The sequence below is a fragment of the Meriones unguiculatus genome, chromosome 5 (genome assembly GCF_030254825.1).
Source record: "Meriones unguiculatus strain TT.TT164.6M chromosome 5, Bangor_MerUng_6.1, whole genome shotgun sequence".
Lineage (NCBI taxonomy): Eukaryota > Metazoa > Chordata > Mammalia > Rodentia > Muridae > Meriones > Meriones unguiculatus.
In genome coordinates this window covers 1,245,115-1,266,945 of record NC_083353.1, presented here as the reverse complement: position 1 = coordinate 1,266,945, position 21,831 = coordinate 1,245,115, and the positions used below count along the sequence as shown (strand labels likewise).

Below are 21,831 nucleotides of genomic sequence, written 5' to 3'. Positions count from 1 at the left end.
TTTTTTATTTTGGTCTGGAGAACAAAGGCAGTTCAGGCTGCCAAGGGGAATGAGTTCAAAGAAACTGCAATTTTAGATTTCCTGAGAACTAGCGAGTCTGCGAGTGCAGTGCGCATGGGCATATTGGTGAGGACATGCGTGCGTGCGCGCACACACATGGCAAGCTTGGTGTTGGGGTTCCTTACTAGTGAGGCCCTTAGAACTGGGAACGTGTAGAGAACCGTATTCAGGGTTGGAGGATTTGGCTGCCTGAAGGACATTGTTAGTCGTCCCTCATCTCTTCCGCCCTGGGGAGAGGGCAGCATATGCTTTTTGGCTCCTTGTACTGCCAGTGTGGTGGTCCAACTAGTCACTCTTAGACACCTTTCCAAATCTTGGAGGTGTTGGGGTATACAGCTTGCTCTGAGACCTACCCCTGTACCCCAGCATCCACTGGAAGGAAACATTTGGTGTTTTGCAATCAGGAAAATAAGCCCAGTGCCCCCCATGCCTCTCCTCCCCCAAGGCCTTAATTTGAAACACTGTTTTCCTGGGAAGGGTAATTAGACCAGCATGTTGTTCCTAATGAGCTGGGTGGGGCCGACAGACAATGGAGCCTCCTGCTGCCTGGCTGCCCCCTGGCTGCAGCTCCCCCAGGAACCAGGATGTGTCCCCCTCGGGTGAGGTGAGGGTCTGAGGGCTACTGAGGACAGGGCAGTCCCCTTGGCTGCAGAGGCATGTCAACACCTGCCCTGGAAAGGAACATCTGTCTAGCATGATGCCACCTAGGACTAGGAGAATAGCTGGGGCTTCGGCTGTCTGTGCTGAACTGGCTGTGGGGACATATGGACTAAGAAGAACACGAGGGTGGCTTCTTCCTGTAAGAGGAGACCCTCAGTTGTTCCTGGAGATGTGGGTCTGAGCTGCCCGCCTGTGAACCTCACTGGTAGGTGGTCTCAGTTTTGCTCTGTATTCAGGGCAGGCCCAGGAGTTGGGTTAATATGGCTCTCTCTGACCAAGCTTGTAATGGCTTGTTTATCGGCTTGTCCTTGGGGCCTGGACGCCTCAGTCCCTGTCAGCTGTGAGACAGCCACTCAGGCACTTTGGTTGCCTCTGCGGTCTGTTGCCTTCCTTCCTGGTGGTGCAGATAAGGGTCACAAAACCCATACTGTCCTGGAGAGATGGCTTTGGGCCCCCTAGGTGGGCTGGACTAGAAGGAAATTGAGGCTTAGGAGTTGGCAATATGACTCAGGCTCATTTTTACCTCCTGAGTGAGATGAACAGAAGACATTTAGGTTCATTGGAACTATGTGAGGTGTGTGTGTGTGTGTGTATGTGTGTGTATGAGGTGTGTGCTTGTGTGTGTTACAGGAATCATTCAGGTTTAATAGATGATACAGGGCAGAGCTATAAGAAGTTTCTGGAGTATTTGGAGAAATTGGGGGAGAGCTTGAGTTAGGCCCTGAAAACTGTGCCAGGTTCTAGAAGGTAGTGAAGGAGACTGTGCCAGCAGTGAGAGGGCACAGCTAGCAAGGGCTCAGAGAGGAGTCTGATGACAGCAGAGCAAGTGGCAGTGTAGGCAAGGGGAGCCACTTCTCAACCTCTTCTGTCCCCCCTTAATCCATCCCTCACGCCAGTTATCTTTTCACAGTCATTGCTTATCAATTCAGAGTTGCTGGTTAGCTAGGGACAGAGAAGTGGCACAGGGTAATCAATGTGTCCTTCAGGACTAAGATCAGGGGTGGACAGAGGATAGGGGCCATGGCGACATTGGAGCACAATGCCTTAGCGCAGCTAGGAAGATTTAAAATGACAGAGTCCAAGCAGGAAGTGGCCAGGAGAAGAGGGACAGAGTGTATTCCAGACAGATGGATAGTGAGTGCTGAGTCTCAAGGCTAAAGAGAACACAGTCCCTCCATTTAAGAAGGGCAATATTCCCGAGGTGGCTAGTCGCCCTTTGGGAATCCTGAAGGGAAAGCCCTGTGGTGAGAGAAGGCAGCAGAAGTTGGAAGATGAGGGGTTCTGGAGGTCCCATCAGGCTTTGCAAGGGTCTTGAGGGCAGGGTGACTGGAGACACATCCTAACTGCACGTCCACGGAGGGTCGTGGGCTTTGTTAGCTGCGGATGTGTACAAAACCAGAAGCGAGGAGACCACAGAGCGCGTCACTGGATGTCTGGACAGGAGAAAGAAAGCGGGTAGATGGGAAGGAGTGAAGGAGAGACAGGGAGAGAAGGAGGGTGAGGGGTAGCAAGAGCGATCCAGAGAGCACACAGGATAGAGATTTAGGGAAAGAGTCACCAATGCTTGGTGACCAGTTAGGCAGGAAGGACGGACCAAGGGTGGCACTGGTTGTCTTGCTGGATGTTGGGGGCCATGTGTGAGATGACATTTGAAGGGAGCAGGTTCTGGGGGGATGGACAAAAAATGAAGTGTAGAAGCCGTTAGGAGGCTTGGATGAACTGAGTGAAAAGATGCTAGGAATGTGGCTGTGGGTGTAGGAGGACACAGCAACAGAAAACCTACTTGGCAAAGAAGATTGGCTTTGCGGGGCTGAGTGAGGAAGGGGCGAAGGTCGTATGGGAGGCGCATTCTTTAGAGGAAGAGGGAACTGAGTAGGTAGCTTTAGAAGAGACAGAGTTCAGCTGGAGAGTGCTGACAAGGGAAGGGAGAGGTGAGAATCTGAGAGTTTCCTTGGGCTGAGTGACTGCTGACTTGGGAGAGAAGGTTCCAGGGAAGAGGTGCTAGAGCAAAGGCAGAGGTTAGAGAGGAGGAGGCAGGGGAGGGGACTCGGAAACTGTGGATGGATAGAGAGCCCTGGGTGGAAACAGATATGGAAGTGTGGGGTGAAATGGAGTCGGGACCAGGAGATGCTAAGGACCTGGGTACACAGCTCTGTGCTTGGCAGTGTGGTACGCATGACACAGCCTTGTACTGGAGGACAGGACCGTGGTGTGTCCTGCAGGCAGAGCAGAGAGGGCCATCAAGAGAGGGATCCTGAGGAACTGTAGCCAAATGGCACAGGGCTGGAATGATGTGGGAGGCCTGGGGACAGCATGGTGGACAGAGACAGTGTTGGGATGAGAGTGGTCTCTAACCTTGTCTCTGCTTCTCTCCCTCATGCGTCCTCCTGGCTGGCTGCACAGCTGTGTACCCCTGCCTTCTACCTGCAAGGCCTCCTCCAGACGGTACTATGCCAGCACTCATCCTCCCGGCCGTCCTTGCCTCCATTCTACTCGGGGAGTGGGCTCCAATTGTGGGGAGTCTGGCTCTCAGGCCTTACAGAGGACATCCTCACCACAGTGCTCGGAGGGAGGGGGAGCTAGAAGGGAAGGTGGCGCATAAGCCACAGCTAGCTGGTGGTTTTCTTTGGTGATTGTCAAAGAAATGGTTGGCTGCATGAGCAAGGTTGTCCTGCCTCCTCACTTGGCAAAGCTTGGAATCCAATACTTCCTGTTCCCCACCCCCACCCCCACCTTTTGGGTTTGGTCCCACAGTGGGCTGGGCGTCAGCCATAAGAGGCTACAGAATACGCCACACTAGGTTTGGTCCTTAAAATAGCCCACCCTGCTGCATAGCTACCTGCAGCTCATGGCCAAGGTCATAGTGCAGCCTCTCTGGTGGATGTACAGGCTCTCTGGGGGCCCATCCTGGGCTCTGTGGTGGCACAGCATCCATTCAGATGTGCACGGAGGCAGCTCTGTCGGCCTCCCTTCCTACACCATGCCACCTGCTGGGGCTAGGAGCAAACTAGCTGGTTTCTACCAATGTCCTGGTGATTTAAGGAAGGTTATAAGGCCAGCATTGTTCTGTGAGCTGCTCCTGGCAGTCCAGTACTCCTCAGGTGACCTTTGGAAGAGCAGTCACACCAGTGCTGAAAGCCATGGTTCCAACAACAATGGCAGCCTAATTACGGTCACACCACTTCCTAAGTACTGTCTGGTACCAGATTCTCCTCTTGCTCTTCTGTTTAATTCTCAGAGTGACTTTGTTCAGCAAGTGTTATTGCCTGTCTGTATGAGGACACTGAGTCACTGGTGCTGAGTAATGTGCCCAGGCCCACACAGCTAGGAAGCAACAGAGCTGGTCTTAGAGTCTGGGGCTGTCTGGTCCTGGACCTGAGGTTCTTATCGCCATGTTTCAGGCTGGTGTGCCATCGTCAGGGGGTCACTGGGCAGGAGGTAGCTGGAGTTGCTGTGAGATTTGATGTAGGCCAGAGAAAAGCTGGTCTTCTCTGTTTCTGTCGCTCTTGTCATCCATGTTAGCAACTGCCTGTTGATACACCGTTCTTTCTGAAACAAAACTGTTGGAGAATAAGCCAGGAGGTCGCGATGCTTGTGAAAGCACAGCCCGTTTGATAATATCTAATCTTTGCAACATCAAGACTCCATGTATATAAATGTGCTGTCTGGGCACCACATGAGGATGTTGTGTCCAAGGAGGGACAGTTTCTAGCACAACTTGTATTTGCATTTGTTCTACGGTTTCCCACTAGGTGGCAGTGAAGTGTCTTGACCTAATAAGCATAAAATACAGGGAGTCAAAAGTCTTAAGGCCTATCTTAATCTAATTGCCCCCGTACTGCCAGTGAGCATTTGCCTGTTGCAGACACTTCTCTAGTTGTGTGGCACGGCTGCTCAGCTCTCATGCTAGTGCCTGGCTAAAGACTGATGATAGCACACGCACAGAAGATGAGTGACAGAAAGGTGACCCTTTTCACGCTGTGGATGGTAGAGCTGCTGTTCACTCAGAGCCACCATGCTGTGAGCTCACAAAGCTGAGCTCACACTTCTCTCCATGGCCCCGTCCTGCTTCCCTGTTGTGATTCCTGCCCACTTCTGTTTGGAAGCCCCTAAGCAGGCCAGCGTCTCCACAGCCTCACTGGTCTGTGCCGGCAAGGGAGCCTCCTCTGGAGCGCTGACACTTACATCCTAGGTCTCATAGGACAGTGGCCGCATAGCCCTGTATCTCATTTGCCTTTGCTCTGTTTTTCTTGGATTCCTCCGAGCGTGCTCTGCTCTTGTGGAATACAGACGTGACAACAGGATTGGGGGTAGGAGGGTGTCTGGGTGGAAGCCAGGCTATGTCTCAGCTGTGTGTGGGGTGGAAGCCAGCATGTGTTTCAGCTGGGAGAGGGATGCAGGAGAGCCAGGGTGGAGGGAAGTGACTGAGAGGCTGAAGTGGATGGGCCAGGATGGAGGACAGTGTGCATGCTCATGTCAGCATGAGAGCACTCATATGTGAGCACACGTGTATGCTGAAGGGGAGACACAGGTGGTGTTCTAGAGCCTGTGTTGTGTATGCATCCTGTTCCTGTACAAAACGGTGCCCAGCGGAGGCTGATCCAGTACCCCCATTTCTGTTGCCTGCTTGCCCACCTCAAGCTCCGTCCTTCTCTGTTCCTGTCTCAGTGAATGCCATTGCTTTCTGCCTGCTTGTTCGTTCTTATCCCACTGCCTTGGCCTTCTCCCCACTGTGGTTTCTTTTCTTGCTTGCTGTCCCCTGCAGACGGAGGACACAGACTTGCCTTACCCGCCACCCCAGAGAGAGGCCAACATCTACATGGTTCCCCAGAACATCAAGCCCGCTCTCCAGCGGACAGCCATTGAGGTGAGCCTGGCTGCGGGACAGGGCCTGCCAGCCTGGCCTTTTCGTTTTCTACCTCAGCTTTCCTCAGCTGCTCTCCCCTCCCTCTGTCCCTAGATCCTGGCTTGGGGCCTTCGGAACATGAAGAGCTATCAGATGGCCAGCATCTCTTCCCCTAGTCTCGTGGTTGAGTGTGGTGGCCAGACAGTGCAGTCCTGTGTCATCAGAAACCTTCGGAAGAACCCCAACTTTGATGTCTGCACCCTGTTCATGGAAGTGGTGAGCCTTACCTCCCGCTCTTCCCTTCCAGAGTCCTGAGGGGGGTCCGATAACCTCATGAGTCCAGCAACCCTGGGGTTCAGCTCCAGCTCTCAGGAGGGCCCAGGTGTGTGTCAGACCTGGGGTCATACCATCTCTACACTCCAGTCTCCAAGGAATGCAGGAATTCTCGTCTCACTGAAGCCTTTTGTCCTATGTGCAGCACATGTGGCTGTCTCCCCTCTCGCTTGATTCTGGGTCAGCAGAAGCCTCAGGAGCCCTTAATCTGTTTCCTTTAGGGAGACTTTCCTTGCCAGGGGCTCCTCCTCGGGGCCCTCCAGGTCTTACCTTTAGCCGTTCCTCCCAGTTTTCCCAGCCTGGTTCTGTCTTAGCTTGCGCTCTGCGGAGAAGCTTCAACCTCCAGTCCCCAGCATTCCAATTTTTATTCCTCAGTCCCTATCCCCCAGACATTGGGCCCTCAGCCCCATCTCAGTCATCAATTCCCTATTCCTTAGCCCCAAACTTTCAGGCTCTGGCCCTAGCCATTGCCGCCCTAATTCTCAACTTTTAGCCTCTAGCTCTCCAGACCCCGGCCCCCCAAGTCCTCAGTCTTGAAGCCCTTGGGTCTTCAACCATCAGCCCCCAGCTCTTGACCTTCGTTCATCAGCTCCTAGCTCCTGTCCCCGAGTCCTTGAGTCCCCTACCTTCATTTTCCCAGCCTCTGATCTCGCAGTGCTCATCCCCAAGTCCTCTCTGCCCAGCCTCTGAGTCCTTAGCCTTGCCTTCCAGTTCACAGAACTGGTTCCCAATCCTTCCTGTCAATTACCGGATCCTCAGCTCTCAGCATTCTAGCCCCTGACCCCTCCCCCAGCTTCCATCCCCCATAGCCCTCCATCTTCCTCCTCCACTGAGACCCCCCTCCATCGTGGCCTCAGCCCATGGTCTCTCAACCCCTGTCCTCACTGGCCCCCTAGCTTCTGACCCTTTAGCTTTCAGCCCCACCCACCCAGCCCTACAGTTCTCACCCTAGACTGTACCCCACCCTCTGTCCCCAGCCCTCTGCTGTTGGCCTTTGACGCACCATCCCTGGCCTCCTAGTCTTCAGACCTCTAGTCCTTAGGCCCAACCCCTAGCCCTGAACCCTGAACCCTTAAGTTTCCCACCTCTCAGCTCTCCAGTTCTCAGCCCAGCCCTCTCCAGCTCCCTGAGCTGCCTGGGCCTAGTGGCCGGTGTAAGTCAAGTCTGAGAAAAGGAAAATGGTTTGCGAGATGAAAGCACGATAGAAATTCCAGGCCCAGTGGCTGTCAACAGGAGCCTTCTCTTGGCTCAGCCAAGACGCCACTGAAGGAGTGCATATAAATTATTTCAAGTTGTATTCAGAGTGCTTTTGGGGTAGGGGAGAGAAGAATCTGGGTCTGCAAGCCAAATCCTGAGTATCCACTTGGGGGGGACTGTCTGTAAGAAATGCTGAGCTGCAGGCCAACTCCCCCTCCCCCCCAGGCAGCTCAGGTTCAGAGAAAACAGACTTGCCCAGACTTTAGGCTGACCTGGGTGTGTTTGCAGGCGAAGCTGTGGGAAAGCCAGCCTTCACACATAGCAGCCAAAGACAGATGGAAAGGTGTGTGGCCTGTGTCCCACTGGCCAGCACTTGAGCTGCTGGCCACCATGTTGGACTTATGGGCTCTTAGGTACTTACTCTCTGTGGGCTCAGAGCCACTCTCTGTTCGTTGGTCCTGCCTGTGAGAGCTCTCCCTTACTCCTTCCCCTGAGACTTCCCAGAAGTGCACTGAGACCCTCTTCTCCATTCCCCAGATGCTCCCCCGAGAGGACCTCTACTGTCCTCCTATTGTGGTCAAGGTCATTGACAATCGCCAGTTTGGCCGCCGCCCAGTTGTGGGCCAGTGCACTATTCGCTCCCTGGAGAACTTCCTGTGTGACCCGTACTCAGCAGAGAGCCCGTCTCCACAAGGTGGCCCAGGTAACGAGCAAGAAGTAGCCTTTGCTGAGTTCCTTTTCTAGGTTGGCATGCCTGGAGCGAGTGAATGGGAAGCATGGTTCAGAATAGGTGGCAGTGGAGGAGAGCGGGGGCACAGAGGGAAAGGAGTAGGTGGGGAATGTGGGAAGACAGCATCAGGAGAAGGAAGGGCTGGCAGGGGGGCACCTCTGCCAGGTGTGAGAGCTGGTGAGCCCGAGGGCTCTGGGACAGTGCCCTGGAGAGGCCCTCATAGGTGTGGGCGTGCTCTGCCTGCAGACGATGTTAGCTTGCTGAGCCCTGGAGAAGACGTGCTCATTGACATCGACGACAAGGAGCCTCTCATCCCTGTCCAGGTAGGATAACTGAGATGTCAGCTCTCTCCTGCCCTGCCCCGGGAGCTGGCTTTAACATCCTTACCCTCCAGACCCTGGAGCCTCAATGCCCTGGTGGGTGGGAGCTTTCCTCCTGATTGGAGGAGGGTTGCGTAGTCCTCAGGGTAGAATCTAAACTGTTTTCTGGAAGCATGTGGGGAAAATGGAACATCTGCCTTGTGGCTGCATTGCAGGCTTTCTGTCTGAAATCCCTCAAATGAGAAGGGGTCTTCTTTGAGGGAAGATCTGGGATCTCATGCTTGGCAGCCCCTTGGAGGTAGCTTACAGAGCAGGTAACTTTTAGGACTATAGTATATCTCTCTTATTCCCCCACCTTCAGGACCAGGAAGGGATAATTTGGAGAGGGCCATTGCAGCCTGCAGGTAGTCAGCTCTCCTCTTGCTAGACACTCTGCAACCCAGCGCCTGCTGGTGACCACATGACATGCTGAGGCGCATGGCAGGAAGCCTGCCACAGATTGCACCTAAGGGAGCATCGTGCCTGTCTTGAGCTGTGGATGTGCTCTGCATCCCATCCAGTGCTTGCCCCAAGAGAGGGGGAGCAAGCCCTTGACCTGCTAAGGCTGCCGCCCTCTCTGTGGCTATGCGCGACGTTGCTCACACGCCCGATGCCTTTGATTGCTCGGAGCATCAGGCTTCTTGAGGCAGAGCCTCCCAGCCTGTACGGTGGTACCCTATCCTCGGGCTGCAGTGCATAGATGGGAGGTGGATGGCTGAATCAGTGGATGGAGAGGCAGGTGACCCTTAGCAAGTCTCAGTGCTCTTCACCTATTAAATCTCAGCTTTGCACTTGACCACTGAGATGGCCTCAAGATCTTCAGAGATCAGCTCTGAAGTTTCTCCTGGAGATACCGAGTGCCATTTTCTGCCACTGCCTCAATCTCCCATCTTCCTGCACTTCTGTGGGAGCATGTCTAGGGTTTGCTTCTGGAGCCAAGCTGTGGCAGATGCAGGAAGTCTTGCTCTGTGGTTTCACCAATGTGCAGAAGGTGTCAGAAGCCCCGATCCCTCATGTCTCAGCCACCAGCACTCACCAGGTCTCTGCCCTGCTATTCCATCTGCTGAGACAACCTTTGCTTCTGTTCTCTTGTTCAGTCTGTTATTTGAGAGTCAACTTGTGACTGGTCACCACTTCTCTGGCAGGACCTTGGCTCCCGCATCAGCTCTAGGCCCTGCATACCTCTCTGGTTCTCAGCATTTTCTCTGGACTAAATGGCAGGACAGCAACCAGGTGCCTTCGTTTTTATGTCTCTAATGTCCAGCACAAGGCCTGGTTTTAAGGAGGTATTCAATGAGAATCTGTCTAGATGGCCAGTGGGTGGATGAATGAATGGATGGATGAATAACTAGGTGTATAGAGAGCAGATAGAAAGATGGGTAGATAAATTAATGGATGGATGAGTGGATGGGAGGACAGATGGGTGGATAGGATGGGTCAGTGGATGAGTTGATGGAAATACGGATTGATGAGTGGATGCATGGATAGGTAGGTTCATGGGCGGTAGGTGCTTGGATGGAGAGGTAGATGGATTGGTGAGCAGATGGTTGGGTGGATGGATAGGTAGGTAGAGAGGTAGGTGGGTGAACAGATGGATGGGTAAATGGATGGGTGGATGTATGTGTGGATATATGGGTGGGTTCATGGAAGAAGAGACAGATAACTTGCCCACTGTCTGCATGGGTCTGAGGAAGAGTGACTCCTAGCAAGGCAACCTGAGTGGAAACTTGAGATTGCTCTACAGTAATGGCAGTACAAGTTCGTGCTTTGCATTACTTGTTGGTGGGTGTTTGTAGCTAAGCAAGTCCCAAACCCTGGCTTGCCCTCCCCTGGCTCCTATTTCCTGCCTCCTTCACAGGCTCATCTGAGCTACATCCGGGTTCAGGGCTTCCCAGCGGAATTGCTCTCTGGGTGCCACCTTCAGTTTCCCCAGGCTGAGATAAAGAGAGACTGTTTTGGTCATGTTGGCTACAAGCACAGCCAGAGGTGGGGAGTGAGGAGGTCCAGGCTGGGCAACCTCCTGGCCCTGACATGAGCGGACCAGGGCTGGGCCTGAGCAAGAGCCAGAGTTAGGCCTGTGTTTGGTATGATCACATGGACACTCTGAAACAGAGGGCCGAGAGGTAGGTGGCCAGGAGCTGGGCTTTTGGAGGCGAGGCTGGCCTGGCCTAGGTTGGGAGGTGGTGGGAGGAAGCGGTGGAGAAGGAGGAGGAAGCGGGAATGGCTTGCTTTGATGGAAGAGGCCTCGGCCCCATTTTTACTGAAAATACCATCTGGCAACATAGTATCTGGGGAAGGTGATATGTGTGTTCACATAGCAACGCTGTGTGTGTGTGTGTGTGTGTGTGTGTGTGTCTGTGGTGAGGTGGTGTGTGTATGTGTGTGGTGAGGTGCTGTGTGTGTGTGTGTGTGTGTGTGGTGAGGTGTTGTTTGTTTGTGTGTGTGTGTGGTGAGGTGCTGTGTGTGTATATGTGGTAAGATTGGTATGTGTGTGGTGAAATGGTGCACACATGTGTGCTCAGGTGGTGTGTATCTTATTGTAGGTATGTGAGAATATGTCAGTGGTAGGTCTGTGTGTGGTAAGGTGCTGTGTGTGTGCCTGTGTGTGGAATGTGTGTTTATGTGTGAGTATGTCTGTGTGTGGTAAAGGTGCTGTGTGTGGTATGTGTGTGTATGTGTGAGTATGTCTGTGTATGGTGAGGTGCTGTGTGTGTGCCTCTGAGGACACGCCTGGCCCGTGGCATGGAGGAGCCCTGAGAAGATGGTGGAGACCTTCTCTCTCGTGGGCTGAGGTGTGGGCAGCTCTCAAGCTAATTTGGAGCTCCCGGCTCCAGTTATAGTCTTCAGGCTGCCATGAAGGTGGAAACACGGTCCCAGAATTGGAGCAGCAAATTACGGCCAGAGCCCGAAGGGAATGTGTCATTTCTGCAGCTGCACGGGCTTTGGCGCTATGTTTAGCCACCCGCGTTCCTTTTGCTCTGGTGACCGGCCTGTCCCCCTCTCACATTCTCTAAAAAGGAACACTGTCAAAATAGCACCGAGGCCTCGGAGGGGTCAGAGCAAGAAGGGGAGGGCCAGAGCCATCTTTGGTCTTCTAGGGGCTGCTGGGGACAGGCACCAGCCTATTCTGGAAGGTTCTACTGTCCCCAGCTGGTTGTCACCACCTCCCATGCTGTCCTTCCCAGGACTCTGGAGTGCCTCAGTGGCACTTCCTGCACAGAGGGAGAGGGCTGAGAGCCTAAAGGCCACTCCAGGTCTCACAGGGCCTCTCCTACACTCTGCCCTGTGCCTGACCTTTCCTTTTGTATGGAAGAAAGTCCAGCCGGGGGTTCACATTTTTCAGGGTCCCCTTGGAATCTCTGGATCACTGAGGAGGGGGCCAGTGCTGGTGGCTGTGAGTCCCCACTGACCCCTGGTTTCTCCAACCTCACCTTCCTTTTCCCCTGCTGCAGGGCCTGTTTTCTTGCCTTCCCCCTCAACCCCATCTCCTCTCTCAGAGCGGCTGTGTTTCCTTTTTCCTCTGTCCCACCCCCATCTTGCTTTAGTCACCTTCTATTCTGCTTTTCACCCACCTGAGCCCTATCCTCTTACCCTGGCCCTTTGCTATATCTTCCAAGCACACCCAAGGCTCTTCTAAAAGACAACAAATTATAGTCCTAGAGATACCAAGTGAGGATTTGTGGTGGGAAGCCATTCCTAGGACGGGCAGCAGGATGTACTCTGAGACTCCTTCAGCTTCCTTTATGTAGGTCCTGGGAGCCATGTGTCCCCTGCTTCTGGAGGACCGAAGCCGGGGGCCTTGCCCTTGCTTAGCTACCCTGCCCAGTGTGTATGGGTATGTTCGTGACAGAAGGAACCAATGAAGGGAGGGTAGAGACTAGAAATGTCTCTGGAGCAGGCAGATTTGAGAAAGACGGGGAGAGTGGCTGAGTAGGAGGCGCCTGCCAGGTTGGCAGCAAAGGCCAAGTTGGCCTAGTGAGGCCTTCAATTTCAGACTTCACTGGTCACTCACCGTTACTCTGGACCATTGTGATTCAGGGTGGTCCTGGAGCTGTCCAAGGTCACATAAATGGTGGGGCCATGGAGCCAGGGTGTCCAACCCGGACACACACTCTTCCCACAGTTGGTGCAGAGGATTCTGGGAGGGTGCTGGAGGGAGGGAAGGAGAGAGGGAGGACTCTAATCCCTCACGCTGGCCAGCCTCCCTTGTCACAGGTCCTTTGACCCTGTTGCTAACTGGCATGTTTAATTTGTAGCTTGCAGATGTGCTGTCAAGCTTGGCCCCCACTAACCTGGTGCCTTCTCCATCCAGTCCTCATGTATGTATTCTTTACTGTTTGTTGGCTCGATTTTGCTTGCATGTCTGGGAATGGAGGGTAGGAGGAGAGGAGACCTTCTTGATCCTGGAGCAATCACGGAAGGATGGGGAGAAAGCTCTGGGGTGTACACCTAGAGATCTCTGGCTCTGATGAGTCCCCTGCTCCTTCTGAGCCCTACTTCAGCCCTAGTTACCCTGGTGGGCTGGGTTTGGGCATGGCTTCTAGGGCCAGAGGGAAGGATTTGTTCCTAGCTTCAGCTCTGCCCTGTGGGGCCTGGGCCTGCGAAGGCCCTTCAGATGGCAGCAGGCTAGCCTTCCCAGTTCCTCCTACAGGAGAACAGGCGTGACTAAGGGCTGCAGGGGGTCCCGGATATTCTGAGTCCAAGGGCTTGGGACAGTGTCAGCACTGCGGTGCCTAGCAGGGCTCCTTTCTGCGCCTGCTGCTCTAACAGGTTCAGGCTTCTTTCCGAATTTTCTTTTGTGGAAAATATGGAAACTTGGAGCGCAGGGCAGAGATAAAGCGAGCGGCATCTGTATATGCTGCTGGACTGGTTAGACACGCCCGAGTTCTCTCGTGTACTTGTTTATACGCCGAGTTTGACAATATGGAGTCATACTGTAATTGCTGATCATCTGTATTAAAAAGCTGAAAAATACAATGTGAAGGCTCTCCCACTATTTAAATGTATATATTTATAGTATACATTATATATACACACTTACATATGTGTATATATGGCTGGGTGTCACACAGGCCCTCTTGAAGTACTAACTACTTATCATTGGACACTTGATTTGTGATTCCACTGTTGTCCTTTACCTCCCTAGAATATTTAGTTTACTGTCTTTAGGTTCAGTCATTTAATTTATTCCTAGGTGTTTTGTAGCCTTAATTACTATTATCAGTGGAGTATCTTCTTTTTATGACCATAATTCTTTCTAGGAAATCCTCCTCTCCTCTCCTGTCCTCTCCTGTTCTCTCCTCCCCTCCTGTCCCCTCCCCTTCCCTCCTCTCCTCTCCCCTCCCCTCCTCTCCTCCCCTCTTTCCCCTACCCTTCCCCTCCAACCCCTCCTCTCCTTTACTGTTCCCTCCTCTCTCCTCTCTCTCCTCTCCTCCCCCCTCTTTCTTTCCCTTTCCCTTCCCTTCCCTCCCCTCCTCTCTTCTGGGCCAGGAGTTAAACCCAGGGCCTTGCATATGCCAGACAGGTGCTGTGCCACTGAGCTCCAGCCCAGCTCGGGAAAGAAACTTTCACATGCTTACTTGGCAGCCGTCTTTTTATTAAGCCTCCCCACATAGCCCTTGTCGAGTTAAGAAAACTTCTAGGTGGATAAGACTGTTCAAACAGACATGGCTTTATTCCTCATATCTAGATCTATTATTTTCCATTTCAAAATAATATTTGACAGTAGAGGTGCCACTGAGAAAAGTTATTTGGCCATTAATTAATGAGAATAATTCTTTATTTTCTTTTAAGAGTGTTGACAACTAGCTGTTTCATACAGATGTTCTTGGCTTTGTCAAGATTTTGTCTTTTGTTTTGTGTTGTGTTTTCTTTGAGACAGGGTTTCTCTGTGCAGCCTTGGCTGTCCTAGACTTGCTTTATAGGCCAGGCTGGCCTCCAACTCACTTTGTAGATCTGCCTGCCTCTTCCTCCCTGAGTATTGGGATTACAGGCAGGCACCATGGTGCCTGGCTAAGAGTTCATTTTTATCAGTGTCATTCGGTATTTATCAAGATGATACTTTTCTTTACATTATTCTGATAATATAAAACACAATAGCCCCGTGTTCTGGAGTAGAATGAACTCTCTCGCTCTGTCAAGGGCTCATAGCTTACTGAGGCTGAGGCCCTCTTCTCTAGCATAGCAGGCTGGCAGCTGCCGATGGGGGGAGGTTGTTTGACTGAATCATTAATGCGCCTGCATATTGAACACTGACATACAGGTTCCCCACCACTGTGAGTGCTTATCTTCCAGTCCTGTGCCACAAGGCCAGCTCTGCTTGGATCTGGATCTGCGGAATGGAGGAATGCCATCCTTTCATTTAAAACCGCAGCCAGCATGCAACATCCATGTTTCTTAACCTTGAGTTTATTAATGTTTGAGAAGAATGTAATGATGCTACAAAAGCATCTGGGTGTAGAGTTCTGTGAAAATTTAAGATCTGTCTGCCATCTTTATGCCATTTTGTTTGTACTTAAAAAAACTTGAAAGCATTAAGTTCGAATTTTATAGTTTTTGTCATATTTATGCCATTACATCACTAGTGCAGCTGGCATGAAGGCTGTCGGCAGACACGTTGACTGTGGTCGCAAACACAGCTTGCCCGCCAGGAGCTGCTGAGGTTATGCAAGAGCAGCTGCGGCCCTCGGCTGGCACTGGCCTGTGTGCCAGACCACAGAGAGCGTTTGTCCAACCCCTCCAAGGGGCATCTGGAGAGAGACTTGCTGCACCTTGCTGGTGTTGCTTTGCACCATCTTGGTTGGGCTTCGACGCCAGGTCACGCTAGCTCCCCACGTGTCTTCCATCCCGCCACTTCTGCCTCTGCTGCTGAGCGTGAGAACTGATTTTCTTTTTAATTTCCAACCCCCCCACTGTGTGTGTGTGTACATTGTAGGCTAGATCTGCACAGGGAGAACATGCAGTTTTTGCCTTTCTGAGCTTGCTTGCTATTATACTTTTCAAATCCATCCATTTTCCTGCAGACGTTATGATTTTGATTTTCCTTTTAGCTAGATGAATAAAACCCTATCCTACAGATTTACCACACTCTCATTACCTATTCATCCGTCGATGCGTATCTAGGCTGTCTCTGTTCCCTGTTCTTTAGAGGCATTTTCCAGTTGGTTGCTACTCACGTGTAAATTAAATCAGTACTCATATATGCTGGTCTTATTTTCAAAACTTTGCTAGGATTCTTATTCATCCTACTGATTCAAGTGTTCTGAGCTTTAGTCAGTTATATAATTTGTGATCAATCACTTTTGATTCTTTAGTTTGTCTTTTCTTTCTTGGTTGTTTCCTTTTCTTCCTTGTTGTACTGGCCAGGACCACCAGTTGGATGCTCTGTGTGATTTATTTTTGGAAGTATTCTTTTTTATGTCCCCCCCCCTTTTTTTTAATGAATATTTTTGCCTCATCAAGGAGTATGGGACTTAGGAGGTAAAATACGACTAGCTAGTTAATATTTGTTACCAGGAATGCTTTTTATGTATCTGTTGACATGGTCATGTGATTTTTTTTCTCCTTTGATCTGATAATATGAATACTTTCATGGACTTTCCTTTTCTTTCAGTTTAGAAACAGGTTCATAAGTTTGAAAGAAACCAACCAGGTCAACACTGCCCCTCCCCCTCCCCCTTGCATTGCCAGATCCCATTTGCAGATATTTAGGTCTGTCTGTCTTTGTTTCTGTCTTTTTTTCTTAGGTTGCCCTGGCTGTCCTGGAACTCACAGAGATCTGCCTGCTTCTTCCTCCTGAGAGCTGGCATTTAAGGCATGTGCTTCGCCTCAGGATTTCTTTTTTCGGCAGTTTTGATGAATGATAACAGCTTGAAACTGCTCTCTTTATGCCCTCCAGTTTTTTGTGTCTGGGTAATGGTCATCTTATAAAGTAGTTTGGGTGACAATGAGCTTTCTCCAATTTCTAAGAAGACAGAATAAGCCTGGCATCATCATTGCCTGTGTTTGGCAAACTCACTTGTAAAGCTGTCTAGACTCAGCATTCTTCTTGGGATATTTTAAATCGCTGTTGTAATTTTAGGAATCTTTATGGGACCTCTGAGATTTTCTGCTTCTAGGTGAGTCACTTTGGGTGATTTATACGTTATAGGAATGTACCCATTTCCTTCCCAAATATTGGCATAACATTTTTCATAATGCCCTCTCAATTTTTCTAGTCTTTTCTTCTCCATCTAGCATATCTCCTTCATTTTTAGGATTTTATCTTGTTATTCTTGTCAGGCTTAGTCAGATTATTTTCATCATTTTCAAAGAATCAATTTTTCAGTTGATCTTCTGTTTTGTTTCCTTATTTCCTACCTGATTAATTTTTTTATTATTTCCTTCCTCCTATTTGGGAGTGTTTATTATATTTTAAACCTCTATGTAAACATTGAAGGCTATAAAATTTCCTGTTAAGTATTGTGTTATGCCTCCCACAGGACTTGGAAGGTAGAATTTTTTTGCCATTTTTCTGTTCTGAATATTTTCTTATTTCTGTTATTTCATTTTGACACCTAAGTTGTCTAAAAACATTTTGGAAGTTCCTAAATTATGCTTTCAGTTATCTTTCTGTTGTTGTTGATTCTGGCTTAGTTTCGCTGTACTGTGGTCCAGAGAATGCAGTCTGTGTGTAATAATACTTAGTAATGACCTTTATGGCCCAGGAAAAGGTCCATTTTTATAACTGTCTTGTGGAAGCCTGACGAATGTGTATTTTTCAAATGTGTTTTACAGGCTACACATCTCCTTAGAACACTTTGTTAATGTGTTATTCAAACTTGGATTCCTTTGCTTTGTTTTATTTTTAAAAACTGTGTGTGTGTGTCTGTGTGTGGATATGTGCACAGAAGTCAGGTGCCCATGGAAGCCAGAGGAGGACAGCTGGTCTCCGGGAGCTGTGGTTACAGGTGGCTCTGAGTCACGCTTGTTTTACAGAGGATTTAGGTACCCAGTACACAGGGCTATAGTCCTGGCTGCCCGGAACGGGCTAAGTAGACCAGGCCGACTTCAAACTCACAGAGCCCCTTGGGCTCTCTGTTTTTAAAAGAATGCATCATTATTATTTGGATTGTTTGCCATCTTACTTTGTATTTCTATTAGCTTTATCTTTTTTCTTCTTTTCTTTCTTTCTTTCTTTCTTTCTTTCTCTTTCTTTTTTCTTTTTTTTGAGACAGGGTTTCTCTATATAGCCTTGGCTGTTCTGGACTTGCTTTGTAGACCAGGCTGGCCTCAAAGTAGCTGTATCTTTTTATATTTTTTTCTTCCTCTCTCCCTCCATTCATCCACCCCTCTCTCCCCTGGTACTGGGAGTTGATTTTAGGACCATTAGTATGCCAGGCAGGCGCACTTATCAAGGAGCTCTATCTCCAGGTCTCCAGCCAGCCCTCCCTCCCTCCCTCCTTCCCTCCCTCCCTCCCTCCCTCTCTCCCCCAATGTAAGACTCTTCCCTGCTTGCATGCCCCCTCTCACTTATCCCTGTAAAGCTGAACACACTGATCTCCTTTAGTGACTGGTATAGAGCTCTTTCTGTTTGTTGTTTGGGTCAGGCTCTCACTAGGTGACCCAGGCTAGCCCTAGCTTAAGATCTTCCTGCCACAGCTTCCTGAATAAAGGGATTAGAAGTGTGCGCCACACCCACACTATTTAATTTTAACCTGCGTCTTTGACTTAGTAAAGTCTAAGTACAGCTTTTTTCCAGAATGTGATTATAAGCTTAGAATATACACTGTAAATGATTGTACACTTTTGTTGGGCATTTTAGTTCTAGCTTGTAAACTGCGTTTGAGTCTGTTGTTTTGTTTTTTAGGTAAACAGTTTTCTCCCAGCTAGGTTCACATTTACTACCCCTTTGTGCAGCAGCTTCTGTCCTCTTATTTCACTTTTCCTTTAAGTACAATCTGTTGAAAGTCTTATGTGGTGTCAGTTTATTTTAGGCTTTTCCACTTTCTAATTGTTTGACAATGCTTTTATTTTACCCTGTTGTGAGGACTCCAGTTTCACTGACGCTATTTCTGTCAGCACTGTCTCTGGCCACAGCTGTGACGCTGCCATTCTAACTCTGAAGACGTTTCTATTTTCATTGGTTTTGGGGAGTTCTCAATTGTCATCTCTTCAACGTTATCTTCTTCCCACCATTCCCTCTGGAGCTCTGAGGAGATGGGTGGACCGATTCAGTCCTCTGTGTCCACTAAATTTGCATGCAGCTTCTGCATCCACAGGTACAAACAGGCAGATGGAGAATATTAAAAAAAATGGTTGAGCTCATGGCAAACACACAGACATTTCCTCGTTCAGTGCAGTTTAATAATTGTTTCTGTGGTGTGTGCTTCACAGTGAGCCCCACAAGCGATTCAGAGATGACTGACGGTCCACAGGAGGATGTCTGTCGGTTATATGCAAATTATACACAATCAGAGGTAAGGGCTTGCGCTCCTTCAGAGTATGACCATCCAGGGGTCCTGCAGAAACTGTTTACTCTGTTAATTCCTTCTTCCTAAAAAGATGTATTTTATTAGTGATGTGTGTGCATATGTGTGTATCAGCGTGTGTGCAAGTGTCCACACTGGCCGAAGAGCGGGCATTGGAGTTACAGGCAGTTGTGAGCCACCCATGTGGGTGCTGGGAACCCATGTGGGTGCTCTTTCTCTGGAAAAGCAGCAGGCACTCTTAACTGAGGAGCATCTTTCCAGCCCTGAGAATGAATTTTAAAAGGTGAATTATTGTATTTTAAAAATACGTGCTCTTGCAGGGCGCGGTGGGGCACACCTGTACTCCCAGCCCTCTGGGAGGCAGAGGCAGACAGATCTCTGTGAGTTCAAGGCCAGCCTGGTCTACAAAGTGAGTCCAGGACAGCCAGGACTACACAGAGAAACCCTGTCTCAAAAAACAAAACAACAAAGTAACCGCTGTGTGTGTGCCTGTGTGAGGTATGTGCATGGCAGTGCAGGTGCCCAAAGAGGCCGGAGGGACTGGACCCCATGGAATTGGAGTTCCAGACTGTAGTGTGCTGGAAACTGAACTGGGGTCCCCTGTGGAAGGGAGTGTAAGTTCCTAACCCCTAGCCCTCTCTCCAGCCCCCATTTTTGTCTCTCGATCTTACCCTTCTGCTCATTTCTAAAGACGAATCTTCTATTTACTTAATGTTACACGTTTCTGACTGCTCTTTAACCCAGTTTACTGAGTTTGTCATCCAGTATTTACATTTTTTAATTTTGAATGTTCTTCTTCATTCTGTTTAGTTTTGAAGATCTCTGTCTGTCTTTTGTTTCCGGGAGGGTCCTTTGGTTCCCATGTTATTTCTGACACTTCTGCTTTCTGTTCTCTGGTCTGCTTCTGCAGTGGGCTGATCCTCACTGGCGCTCGCTCATGGTGTCTCGTTCCTCATGTGCTTCACTATTTCTTGATTGTGAACTCATGCTCTTTGGAACTTTATCTGAGAATTCTTTGAGGCCTGGATGGAAGTCACATTCTTCCAGAGAGGATGTGTGTTTACTTTTACCAGAAGCCTGGAGACACTACAAACCCAGATTCACTTAAAACTAAATGTTCAGCCGTGGCTTTTGGGGTCCCATAGTCAGTATGCATTTGGCTCCTCATTTCTCCAGATTTTTCCTTTCTTGTTTGCTGTGGAAGATTTTCTTTACACCCTCATCACCTCCAAGGTTTTAAAAGATGCCAGTTGTTGTGATGTACTTGCCGGGAAGATTTCTCCAGGTCTCTAGTTTGTCCATTACTTGGAAATGGAAATCTGTTTTAATTTTAAGTCCGACAGTCCTGTTTTCCATCAAGCAGGTTATATCTCCTTCAGGACCCAGCGCTCCCATTTCCTGTCTGTGGCATCTTCTCCAATATTCCTACAAACACGAACAAAGACTTTTTTTTTTTTTTTTCTGTTATGGACTCAGTTCTTTGGCTCAGGGAATCATTTTCTTAGTGCTCAGACTGTTTCTGTCTTTGGACTCTCGATGCCATCTTCCCATCCTTAGCTCACAGGGGGAAGCGCTGGCTTGTCAAGCACTGTGAGCCGAGGAAGGCTCTGTCTGTGAATGCACAGACCTTTTAAAAAAGTTACCTCAGATCCAAGAAACATGGAGACAGTTTAGAGTTGCTAGACTCTTACTTTGCCAGTTGGGAATCCAACAGGGTGGGAGAAATGAGGAGGAACCCAGAACCACAGGCGCCTACCATGGGCTTTTCTGTGAGCCGAAGAGTGCTGTGTTTACCATGGCAGCCAGCATTATCTACAAAGTCAGAGCCACAGTCCTTGCTAGTGTAGTCCTGTGTAAGAGCTTCCTAAGCAAAGCGTGACTGACCTTCCACACGAGGCCATCTGGGCAGGGATGTTACTTGGGAAACTTCCTACAGTGATGGTTGAGTAGATTCTAAAGTTTGTGGCGCCTCCTCTGCCCGTTCGGGCACGCACATGAAGAATACCAGCTTGCATTTGCAGTGAGGACAGCAGCTGCCTGCATCACGCGACCCTAGGCATTGGTCTAGCTCATGGCCTCCCTGTAGGTTCAGCAAGTAGAGAGGCACCTTGTGCTTGAAAGTGGGTAAGAAATTTAATGGTAGCTGACCAAGAATGACAGATATGCCTATCTTCAAAAGTGAGCAGCTTTATTGCTGGGAGCCTTGAGTCCCTGATGATTGCTTGAATAAACACTGCCAGCGTTGAAGGCCGACTTCTTCCCCCATTCTTCCAGGATAGCTCACTTGCTTCTTCATTTTCTATTCCCAGATTCTTCTCACTTAGTAGACTCTGTGAGAGGACATTCTTTCCTATTGAGGTGATTTTTGCCTCTCCTTGTCCTGACCTAGCACTCATTTAGATCAAGGTTACTTTCTCTAAGGACAGCCTTATTTCCCTCAGTTCCAAGTTTGCAGAGAATGCCTTATTGTGCTTCATGAGTCTCGACAGCAATTTATCCCAAGACTTTGAAGTAGATGTTTTCTGACCAAAGCAATCAGTTACAGGGCGTCGCTCATGAGCGAGGAGCATTTCCAGAGGAGGTTTGTCTGTGTAGCTGTGAGCTATGAGGCTGGGCCTCTGATCTTGAGAGCTAACTTTAACCATGTTTATTGTGCGTGCACACAGGTGCCATACAGAGGCCATGGGTCCAGGTCAGACATTTCCTCCATCACTCTTCTTTTTTGAGACAGAAAATCTCACTGAACCTGCTTGCCTGGCCAGCCAGCAAGCCCCAGAGATCCTTCTGTCTCCACCAGCGCTAGGATTCTAGTCCTGCTGCTTTTTACATGGGTTCTAGGGATTGAACTCAGATCTTCATGCTTGTAAGAGAAGCACTTTACTGACTGGCCATCTCCCCAGCCCCCATGCTTACAGTTTTTACCTTATTCCTATATCTATTAACTTAGGAAGATAGATGTAGGTTTCCTAAAGACATGTTCTTACAGGATTGGGGATGTTAGACTCACTACAGACATTTGAAAATTGGTGTTTCCTGTCGTTAACCGTATTCCTTTGTTCATGGTGCAGGTACAGCCTGGTCTCCTTGACTCCCATGAGCTCTGGTTAGGTGTTCGATGCCGGCCCTTGGTGTCATTTGGATCTTCCTTGTGACTCATTCTCTCATTTTCTCTGAGCA

General features: G+C 49.6%; 1 protein-coding gene across 22 annotated transcripts in view; it reads left to right on the top strand.

The window, feature by feature from the left end:
- Positions 1 to 21,831, top strand: part of Dysf (dysferlin) — a 185,750-nt gene that overhangs the window by 123,729 nt on the left and 40,190 nt on the right. For 8 of the 22 annotated variants that reach the window (XM_060383445.1, XM_021641697.2, XM_060383442.1 and 5 more), the window contains 4 exons: positions 5,486 to 5,587; positions 5,681 to 5,842; positions 7,634 to 7,799; positions 8,073 to 8,149. In XM_060383445.1, the coding sequence (XP_060239428.1) occupies positions 5,486 to 5,587; positions 5,681 to 5,842; positions 7,634 to 7,799; positions 8,073 to 8,149 (507 nt within the window). Of the gene's footprint in view, positions 1 to 3,123; positions 3,166 to 5,485; positions 5,588 to 5,680; positions 5,843 to 7,633; positions 7,800 to 8,072; positions 8,150 to 12,441; positions 12,505 to 21,831 lie in introns of all 22 variants that reach the window. The other 14 variants (XM_060383441.1, XM_060383444.1, XM_060383443.1 and 11 more) reach the window with 3 other exon arrangements.